Genomic DNA, 11,417 nt, shown 5'->3' with positions numbered 1-11,417 from the left:
ACTCTAGAATATTTCATCCCAGAAACAATTGGATTTACCTTCTTTTCAGCAGCTCATGAAACTTTTTCCAAAATAGGTCACAGGTAAATAGAATATTTGCCTAACTGAATTTAAAAAAAAATCAAAAAGATAATACACTATTATCAAGTGTGTCTTATTCCAGGGATGTAAGGTTGGTTCAACATACATGAAATCAATAAATGTAATTTACCACTTTAACAGAATTAAGGACAAGAATTACATGATCATCTCAATAAATGTTGAAAAGGCCTTTAATAAAATCCACCACACATTCATGTTAAAAATGCTTGAAAAGCTATGGATGAAAGGAATGCACCTCAACATCATAAAGTCTATTTATGACAAATCCAAAGCCAACATCATACCGAATGGAGAAATACTAGAAGTGTTTCCTCTAAAATCAGGAAAGAGGCAAGGATGTCCACTCTCAAAACTTCTATTCAACATAGTCCTTGAAATTCTAGCTAGAGCATCAGCCAAGAGAAGGAAATTAAAGTGATTCAAATAGGAAAAGAAATCACACTATCTGAGTTTGCTGATGACATTATCATATATCTAGAAGACCGTCCCTCTCCCCCCCCCAAAACCCCCAAAATCTCCACCAGAAGACGTCTAGCACTTATAAATGAGTTCATCAAAGTAGCAGGATACAAGATCAACACCCAGAAATTAATAGCTTTCATACACTCCCACAGTAATTAAGCTGAGGAAGAAATTAGGAAAATCATCCCATTCACAATAACCTCTAAAAAATAAAACACTTGGGAATTAATCTAACCAAGGAGGTAAAAGAGATCTACAATGAAAATAACAGAATACTGAAGAAAGACATTGAAGAAGACCTTAGAAGATGGGAAGATATTCATTCCTCCATATTCTTGGATAGGCAGAATTAATATTGTCAAAATGGCCATACTACCAAAAGTGCTATATAGATTCAATACAATTCCCATCAAAATACCAACGACATGCTTCACAGAAAAAAAAAACAGTCCTAAAATTCATTTGGAATAATAAGAGATCCAGAATAGCCAAAGCAATCCTGAGCAAGAAGAGTGAAGCAGCAGGCACCACAATACCTAATCTCAGATAATACTACAGAGCTATAGTAATAAAAGCAGTGTGGTATTGGCACTGTAATATACATGAACACCAATGGAATAGAATATATAAGACTGAGAAACAAACCCACATACTTACAGATAACACTTGACAAAGGTGACAAAAATATATTTTGGAGAAAAGACAACCTTTTTACAAATGGTGCTGGAAAAACTGTATGGCTATATATAAGAAATGAAATTAGGTCCATATCTCTCACTCTGTACAAAAGTCAAGTCGAAATGGACTTAGAAATTAGACCACAAACCTTGCAACTGCTAGAAGAGAACATAGGTCAACACTTTATCGTATTGTTGCTGACTCTGACTTCCTTAATAAGACCCCTTAGGTGGAAGAAATAAAACCAAGAATATATAAGTGAAACAGCATCAAATTAACAAGGTTTTGCAAGCAAAGAAGACAAGAATGTGAAGAGAGCCTAAAGAATGGAAGATCTTTACTAGCTGTTCCTCTGACAGGTGATTAATATCCAGAATATATAAAGAACTCAAAAAACTCAACACCAAAAAACAAATAACCCAATCAATATATGAACAAAAGTAATAAACAGAAACTAGTGAAAACAAACACAAATAGCCAACAAATACATTAAAAATGTTCAACATCCTTAGCAATTATGGAAATGCAAGTCAAAACTAAATTGAGATTTCATCTCACTATAATTATAATGGCAATGATAAAGAATACAAACAATAATAAATGCTGGTGAGGATGTGGGAGAAAAGGTACACTTGTACATTGTTGGTGGAACTGCAGACTAGCACAAGCACTCTGGAAAGCAGTATAGAGATTCCTCAAAAAACTAGGCATAAAATCACCATATGGTTCAGCTATCCCATTCCTTGGTATTTTTCCAAATGAACTGAAATCATCATATTATAGCAATACAGCCATCTCAATGTTTATAGCATCACAATTCACAATAGCTAAATTATGGAATCAACTCAGATGTCTGTCAATAGATTAATGATTTAAGAAACTGCCATTATATACACCACAGAGCTCTACTCGACTATAAAGAATGAAATTATGGAATTTGCTTGTAAATGGATGGGACTGAAGGTTATCATGCTAAGTGAAATAAGCCAGGCTCAGAAACTCAAAGGTTGAATGCTTTTTCTCATATGTAGAAGCTACAGTAAAATAAAGGAGGGAAGGGCTAGGGTTGTGGCTCAGCAGTAGAATGCTCACCTTGCACATGCAAGACCCTGGGTTCGATCCTCAGCACCACATAAAAATAAATGAATAAAGGTATTGTGTCCAACTACAACTAAAAAATTAATTTAAAAAAAATAAAGGAGGGAAGAACAGGATATCATATGGACAGAGGGAAGATCAGTGATATAGTAGAAGGAGATCTAGAATTAGAGTAGAAGGGTAGAAAAGGGGAGGCAGGGCTGGGGATACACCTCAGTTGGTAGAGTGCTTGCCTTGCATGCACAAGGCCCTGGGTTCAATCCCCAGCACCACTAGAAAAGAAAAAAAAAGTGGGAAAAAGGGAAGGTAATGCAGAATGAATTGTTAAAAAATCATGTTATGTAAATATAATCATTATGGTTTTGATAAAATAATAGTAATTTGTTTTATTTTCATTTCATAATCATTACTTTAATATTATTTAACAGAATGTTAAATATGGCATAGTTGATATGTATATAGTCTTAGAGGCAAATACCTGTGTTCATCTCAATTTTATTTGTTTCTATCAAATATATTTGGACTACCATTTTAAACCATAAGCCTTAAGTTGTTTGTATTCGTAACACATGGCTTATAAAAACAATCTTGTAGTGTGAACATAAAGATATGAAAATGCTTGATATTTGTTGGGTCTAAAATAAAAGCTACTTTTCTCTTTTAAAAAATCATGTTATGTGCATATACAAATGTACCACAGGGAATTCGACATATATGTGTAAGTACAGAGAACCAATAAAAAATAAATAGATGAGTGAAAGTAAGTCTAGCAGAGTAGAGGAAGGAGAATGGAGGGAGGGGAGGGAGGATGGGAAGGAACAGGGGGATCATGAAATGAAATTGAATATCATGTACGTATGACAGGATGAACCCAACTGCTATGTATAACTGTATTGCTTTAATAAAAAAAGATCTACCTTCAGCATACACCATGCAAATGGCAACCAAGAGAGTATGTGAGGCAATAGTTATATCTAATGAAATAGATTTCAAGTCAAAAGCTATTGCAAAAGCAATAAATATCATTATATAATGCTAAAGGAGTCGATTAATAAAGAGGACATGATAATTGTAAATTTTACATTAGAGCACCTAAATGTATAAATCAAATATTACTAGAATTGCAGGACAAATAAACAGCAATACAATATTAAAAGACTTCAACACCATACTCTCCCAAATGAACAGATTGTGCAAACAGAAAATCAGTAAGAAAACAGTGAATTTGAACAACATGCTTAGTCCTGAGTTTCCCCTTGTCTTGCCATAGTAGACCATGTCCTCCTACTCTGCTTTTTTTTAAAAGAGAGAGAGAATTTTAATATTTATGTTTTTAGTTTTTGGTGGACACAACATCTTTGTTTGTATGTGGTGCTGAGGATGGAACCCGGGCCGCATGCATGCCAGGCGAGCGCGCTACATCTTGAGCCACATCCCCAGCCCCAGTGGTACTCTGGTGTCCTTGCCCCCTCATATTGTTAACATGGCAGATAACATGCCCCTTTTAAAACGTGACAAATTGCATCCTTACTCTGATCTAAACCTCCTTTTGGCTCCCCTATCACCCTACTGAAAAGCCCAAATCATTCCAATAGTCCACAAGGTGCTACTCTGCCCGGCACTCAAACAGGACATACATAAAAAAAGGTTATTGTCTGTTGCCTGTTTTGTAACCTGTGCAGAATAAGGGCCTGGCTCACAACAGATGTTTAATAAGTGTCCTGGGATGAATAATTTCAAACTCAGAACAGCAAAAGGGAAAAGCAAAATGATTTTTGAACTATTATGTACATTTATAAGACTGACTACATAGAAACACTGTATTTTTTTTTTTTGACAGTGCTAGGGATAAAACCCAGGGCCTCACACATACCAGGTAAGTATTCTACCACTAAGCCACATCTCTAACCCTTTAAATAATTATTACATGGGACCTGATTAAATGACATATTAGATTCATTACATTAAAAAATTCCACATTCAAATTAGTTTGGGAAATCCTGCCTCTTTTTACTGTCTTGGAGAGATTTATATTATACTATCAAAGTTCTTAGAATTCTTAGAGCAAATAAAAATGTTTAAATTTGCAATAGATACTACTTTTATAATAAAAACAGTAATAAGAGTATTGTATTTTTTGAAAGAAAAATTAAGGCAAAGACAATTTAAGACAGAATATAATTTAATAATTTAATTTTAACATCATTTTAAGCAAACAACACATTTTCCATTGTCTTGAAATCTGGAAAACCAAACACCACAATTGCCCTAATCAGTCTTCTAGTTCTTCAGTGGACTGGTTCACCTATAAGAATACTGACAAAAGATAAAATGGTAAATGCTGAAGTGTACAGTCCTATACACTCTCTTGGTCTGCATGGAATTACCATGTAATTTTTCTAAGACTGAATTTTTAGACAGTTGCTTCTTTTAATATGAATCAAATTATTTCATACAGGGGCTGGTGTTGTAGCTCAGTAGTAGAGTTCTTGACTGGCATGTGTGAGGCACTAGGTTTCATCCTCAGCACCACATAGAAATAAATAAATAAAGGTGCACTGGTGACTAAAAATTTTTTTTTAAATTATTTCATACAAATTAGTGCTTTGATGACTTGAGAAAACAGTAAGAGTGTGTTTCTAATACAGTGGGATTGGACGTAGTGATAGAGAAGTATGATCAGATAGTTTTTCTTCTTTCATTTAAAAGTAAGATTTTAAAAATGTACCGATCAAACAATATAGTTACAGAAAGATTGCAAGTTCAGATAAAATGATAAAAATGAAAATAACAATAATTGAAACAATCTATTCACTATCACATGGAGATAAAATGTCTAATACTTTTTTATCAAGTCCTGTACGTTTAGTTTTAAATTACAAATTGGATTAAACTGCCTTATCTTCTATTATAATCTGTTTTCCATTCAATATCATTCCATAAATGTGACCATATAATCATTCTCTACATAAACATTTTATGACTAAATAGTACTCATAGTATAAATGCACAATAGTTTTTTTATCCATTCCTAGAATAACAGACATTTAAGTTGTCTCCACTTTTTTCAATATTATAAACAATACTAAAATTTCCTTGTATGTATATTTTTGTATTCTTAGTGCCAGTCAGTCCTCTGCCTCTACAGTACTGGGAGATTATCCAGGTTTCCATGATGATTGCCTCAGGTAATAAGCTAGTGTAGAGATGAGCATAGAGGATATTTGCAATCCTTACTGTGAAATGCAATAAAAATCAAGGAGTATTATTGAGAGTCTTCCTTTATTTCTGTAACATTTAGAATTTTAAAATTTTTTTCTGTTGGATTAATTTGGTTCCTTTCATCAAAGGAATTATGTGTCTTATTTCTCTTTCTAGCAACCAAGTCAGACAGAAAAGGACAAGTGGTCATTTCTTGGTAAATACTGGTTCAATTAACAAATTTAGTTTAACTATATCTTTTTCCTTGGGAATCTCCTTGGCTTAATACGATTTATATACATAAATATTTTGTTAAATTTTCAGGCAACTGAGAACACAATTATACATGGTTACTTAGCCAAGGAAAGAAAATTAGGAGTTAAATTAAGTTTTGTTCCCCAAATCTTTTTCCTTAAAACTGTCCCTTAATTACAAATGTACAGCTGTTAGGGAACCTAAGTGTTTCTGTACCCCACCCTTAAAGTTCTCCCCTCTTGTCATTCCTACAGTATCTTACGTTAGGCAACAGAGGGTCCCCATTAGTGCTACGGTGATAAGAAAAGCAAAAATGGCTGCTGGAGGTATGGAGCTCATGATGAGGTCCCACAGGTAATCCCAGAAGTCGCTCAGCCAAGACCTCTGGTCTCCTGTAGAAAGAGCAAGACATTCACTGCAGAAAGGTCAAGTAAATGATGGGGTTGGGATTTGAATCTTAGTTTGAGCCCCAACAGTTATCCAAGATATGTTCCTACAGTTTCTCAGAATGTCTTACATATTTTGCTGTGCTGCTTCTAAGATGTTCAAAGAGTACACATTATTTTAAAGAGGTATCCTCAGGTGGATATCATGTTTGCATCCTTATAGATCAAATATGAACAATCAACTGCCCTAGATAACTCTGCCAATAGATATCTGCTCTAGATATCAATCTCTATCCTACATATCTGAAGGGTTGAATTTATGGGGTACTTTGTGAAAGAGGAGCATAAACTGAACACAAGAAAATGAAAATCTTCACTAACATATTGTTTCCCAGAGTATGTCTGGGAGTTCTGGAGTACTTCAGGAGGCCTGGGGGAATTAATATCCCAGGATGAGAAAAGAGAAACCCAGCAGCCCTGGGAGCAGAGGAGGAAAAGGCTAGGGCAACTGGAAAGAGAAACTTTGGGGGTATCTGCTGATCAAAGTAAAGCTTGAGATGTTGGATATTTCCTTTAGAAAATGGGGACAGAAGAGTGAGTATATTGTGATTTTACTCTAAGGAAAGAGGCAGGGGAAAACAAAAGTGGCTTCACACTTAGTTGAAAAAGTCCACCAGTCACTACAACCCTTTGCAGAACTGGAGCTGCAGCATGCATGTTGAAAGCATGGCTTTGGGAGCCTCTAGGAAGATCAGTGGACCATCATGTTTGCTTATTTCAAGTTTAACCTCCTTGTCAAATCTTCCCTTATGCCTGCCCAAACAACTTTAATTATCCCCATGTTCTTTGGGAGCATTTGTTAAATTCCATGGAAGGTTAGCATCTATGGTTTTGTCTACCCTACAAAGGGCTTGGTAGAAACTAGTTAATGCTTGTTAAACTAAACTTAACCAAACCAGTATAGTTAGCTTTCTTGTGAACATTATTTCAAAACATGAAATCAGTTCTTCCTGACCTGCAACATGAGTCTTATGTCTTACGAAGATAGGAACATTCATCCTAACAGCAAACACACCCCTTGAGCGTGGTTTCAGTCCTGCGTTTTCTTGAATTCCAAAATCATATAATGGCGAAGGAGGGGAAGCTACTGTCGCCAACAAGGAGCAAGTCAGTGAACACAACAGAAATACAATGCTCAGCAGCTTCTGGGGCTCCATGGACTCTTACTCTGCCAAAGGGAAATTTCTTTGTCCTTAGTTCTTTCCACAGCAGCTTTGTCTGAAAAGTTAGAAAGCAAGGGTTTAGTTCTTCTTCTTTTTTTTTTGAGAGGGAAGGTGGTTAGTTCTTATTGAAAAAAGCTTCCCACCTTTCACACAGATAATTCACTGACTTATGTGGATGAATCCTGAACATGCTCAGTGGTCCAAAGTAAAACGTATTCCCACTCTAACATCAAAGCAAAACAAACCTTACTATACTGTGTCAGGTCAGATGTCTATACTGCTCCCCTATGAACCTTCCAAAACTTACTCAATGGGAAACTTTTCAGCTGTTCAAGCCAGTGCTTGTGCATCATCTTTGACTCTTTCACTTCCTCACCTTACCTACCAGAAAAAATCCTGTCAGATGTATCTATAAAATATATCCAGAATCCTTCCACTTAACATTACTTCTACTGGTACCCACCATCACCTCTGCCTCCCTTCACTCCCTTCTCTACTGAGAAGCCAAACAGATCTCATTAAATTGTAGGTCAGATTATGATCCTAGTTACTTCTCTGACTTCATAGTCTTCTCTTGATCATTTGGATTCACCCTCATTTTTACTATAATAATAATAAACCCCTATTTGATCCATTATATTTTGGGCTATTACCAAAGACATTCATAAGTGATACATTCATTTACTTGCTGATATACCTTAATCATGCCTGGTGGGGAGCCACTTACCTGAAAGTTAACTGAACACCAAGGTATCCAGAGAAGCCATAGAATTGGACCTCAGCACTCAAGAGTACAGCGGTCTTAAGAAGGTTGCCAGAGTCTTTCCTTTAGGCCTATGGAGTTCCAGACAGAATTCTACCACTCTTTATTATATCATCAACTGTATTTGACTCTCTATTCAACAGCTAAGCACCCAGACATCTTTTTTCTATCCCTGCATGTACATCTGGGTTGATACTGAAAACCATTCTTACTGTAGTTATACTTTCTTAGGCTTGAAGAATTCTAAGACATTTTGTTTGCCACAAGGTATTTGCTACATCTTATAATAGTGTATATATGGGACTTTAATACATGATACACGATAAATATGGCCTTTCCTATCATATGGGGCTGGGGGTGTATGGTACTTGCATAGTATGAATGAGGTCTTGGGTTTGATCCCCAGTGCTGCAAAACAATTCTATATGGAGTCAGGACTATATGGATAAAATATGAATGGATATTTTTATAATCTTGGTATAGAAAAATATATTCTAAGCATGTGTTCATCACTGTCCAAAATACCTGATAAGAGCAACCTAGAGTAGGAAAAGCTTATTTTGTGCTCACAGTTTCAGAGGTCTCAGTCCATGGTCAGGTGACTCTATTGCTTTACATCTGAGGTGGGACAGAGCATCATGGCAGAAAGGCATAGTGGAACAAAGCTGCTGAGTTTATGACAGCCAGGAAGAGGGAGGGAGGGAAAAAGGAAGAGAGGGAAAGAGAGAGAGAGAGAGGGAGAATGTGGGGGAGAGGAAGGAAGGAAGGAAGAAAGGAAGGAAGGAAGGAAGGAGGAAGAGTAGGAGGGGGAGGAAGAAGAGGAAGAGGAAGAGGGGAGGGGAGGAGAGAGGAGAGGAGAGGGAGAGGGGAAAAGGCAAGAGACTAGATAAACCCTTTCAGGGCATGCCCCAGTGAACAATGACCCATCCTTCAGTATTCGATTGAACTATCGACCGATTAATCCAACATATTAATTAATCCACTAACAAGATTAGAGCCCTAATCATAGCTTAAAATTCTTGGATGTACTGGTGACCATGCTTTCAAAACATGAGCTTTTTTGGGGGGGGCAATAAAGAGCCATACCACAGCACATGATAAAATCCAAAGCCATAAATAAATATGCAGATAAACTTAACATATAAAAATGTAAACCTTTCATGCAGCAAAACAGTGTAAAAAGATAAAATATTAATGACAGATAAATTGAATTTCATAACATATATAACAGACGCTTATAAATTATTATTTAAATATTTATCTTTTTAGTTGAAGTTGGACACAATACCTTTATTTCACATATTTATTTTTATGTGGTGCTGAGGATTGAACCCAGGGCCTCGCACGTGCTAGGTGAACGCTCTACCCCTGAGCCACAACCCCAGCCCATAAATTTTTTTTTTTTAAAGTTTTCCATGTAACGGGCTGGAGTTGTGGCTCAGTGGTAGAGTGCTCACCTAGCACGTGCAAGGCCCTGGGTTCAATCCTCAGCACCACAAAAAAATAAGTAAATAAAATAAAGATATTATGACCAACTACAACTAAAAAGTAAATTTTTTTTTAAAAAAAAGTTTTCTGCCTAAGAGCTGGGCATTGTGGTGCATGCCTGTAATCTCGGCAGCTTGGGAGGCTGAGTCAGAAGGATTGCGAGTTCAAAGCCAGCCTCAGCAACAGTGAGGTGCTTAGCAACTCAGTGAGATCCTGTGTCTAAAAAAAATATAAAATACAGCTGGGGATGTGGCTCAGTGGTTGAGTGCCCCTGAGTTCAATCCCTGGTACCAAAAAAAAAAAAAAAAAAAGATTCTATGGAAGAATTAGCAAAAATTAAAAATCAGGATCCTATAAAAAAAAGAGCCAACTGTGTGTGTGTATATATACATATACATATACATATATATATATATGATTTCTTTATAAGAATTTGACCTTATAGAATTGTACAACTTGTTTTTACAGTCTATAGGAAGCTGTTGCTTCTGTGTCTGATGCTGTCACCATTCATTTGAGGGTTCTTTTGCTCAATTAGGATAGAAATCACAAATAAGCAAAGTGTAGATCCATTTGTGTTTGCAGCTCTCCCTACTGGTCTCTTAGCAAATGGAACCAGCAGCTATTGGCAGCTGTATGGAACTCTTCCAGCAACCAGAGCTAGCAGCTCCCACAGTTGTCCATTGCTCCCTACCAGTCCCCATTGCTCTCTGGCTGTCAGCTGTTCTCACTTTTCCTTGCCCTGAGTGCTGGCCTGTTTCAGTACCAGCAGGCTTTGCTGTTACCAGCTCTTAGTGCCATCAGCTTAGCCTGCTCTATTCAAGATGGAAATCAAGAATAGACAAGATAAAAACATCTGAAAGAAGCCTTATTAGGACTTGTGCTGCAGCATAAGAGGAGTCAGTACATGGACTGATCCAATGATAGATGAAGTATGCTTCTATAGACAGAATGGTAGGCTCACACATGTGCAGTGTCCTGTTGGCTTACAACAGACTTTGTATTTAGTCATGGAACACAGTGGGACATCTAAGCAGCTACAAAGGTGCAGAGATATCCAGAGAGGCTGCAGGGCCATTCATCGGGAACACAGCTAGGATGGAAGAAAAGTACCTTTTGGGGGAACATTTAACCCTTCTCTTCTGAGTGCTAGGGCTTAAAAGTCCACAGGATTGATAAGAATGGAAGATAGGGTGAAGTTTAAGAAAACTTAAAACACTGGCAGTTTGCAGGTATAAGCTGGAGCCCATAAGATGGGCTAAAATCTGCATTAGTTGCAAAGTTGGAAGCTTAGGGTACTATGAATGAGAAGTTGACCTACTTCATCAAAGAGCTAAACACACACCTTTCCTAGGATTTGGAAAAGTTTAAGGATCCAGAAAGAGCTGGAGAACCTGCAAACTTGGTCATCGCCTTACGCCCATAAGTTAAGACAATAGATAGTGAGAATGTATATAAGCTAAAAATTGGTATTTTGTGCTTCTTTTCAAGTATAAAAAGAATATGGCTACTGTATAAGTTATCTATTGTTGCATGAAAAGGTAGCCCCAACTTAGCAACTGAAAATAAAAATTGACTCTTATAGTTTCTGTAGCTCAGGAAGTTTGGAGTGGATTAGCTGAGTGGATCTGGCATAGGGGCGGAGAGCTTTTGAAGAGGTTGCACTCACATGCCATTTGAAGGCTCAGGTGACCATACCCTAAAGGAACCTCTATACTACATTTATTTAGTGTGTTCATGCACATGCTCCATTGTCCTATC

General features: G+C 36.7%; 1 protein-coding gene across 1 annotated transcript; it reads right to left on the bottom strand.

The window, feature by feature from the left end:
* Positions 1 to 4,504: 4,504 nt before the first annotated feature.
* Positions 4,505 to 11,407, bottom strand: Smim9 (small integral membrane protein 9). The gene is made up of 3 exons (XM_021721253.3): positions 7,258 to 11,407; positions 6,059 to 6,188; positions 4,505 to 4,656 (listed from the first exon to the last, which is right to left on the bottom strand). Exons 1-3 carry the CDS (start codon positions 7,397 to 7,399, stop codon positions 4,629 to 4,631), a joined length of 300 nt encoding a protein of 99 aa, XP_021576928.2. The 5' UTR covers positions 7,400 to 11,407; the 3' UTR covers positions 4,505 to 4,628.
* Positions 11,408 to 11,417: the final 10 nt, after the last annotated feature.

This window comes from Ictidomys tridecemlineatus, chromosome X (assembly GCF_052094955.1).
Source record: "Ictidomys tridecemlineatus isolate mIctTri1 chromosome X, mIctTri1.hap1, whole genome shotgun sequence".
NCBI classification, from domain to species: domain Eukaryota; kingdom Metazoa; phylum Chordata; class Mammalia; order Rodentia; family Sciuridae; genus Ictidomys; species Ictidomys tridecemlineatus.
Note: the sequence above shows the minus strand (reverse complement) of the source record. Positions and strands in the feature narration are given on the sequence as shown.

What these genes read in the sequence shown, in the direction of transcription:
- Smim9 (XM_021721253.3), bottom strand. Translation starts at nt 7,399, where the DNA reads ATGGAGCCCCAGAAGCTGCTGAGCATTGTATTTCTGTTGTGTTCACTG. An exon ending in ACTGAAACCACGCTCAAGGG is followed by an intron (nt 6,189 to 7,257) that starts GTGTGTTTGCTG and finishes CTCTTTCTACAG; the next exon opens with GAGACCAGAGGTCTTGGCTG. An exon ending in GGGACCCTCTGTTGCCTAAC is followed by an intron (nt 4,657 to 6,058) that starts GTAAGATACTGT and finishes ATCTTTTGTCAG; the next exon opens with TATTCTTATAGGTGAACCAG.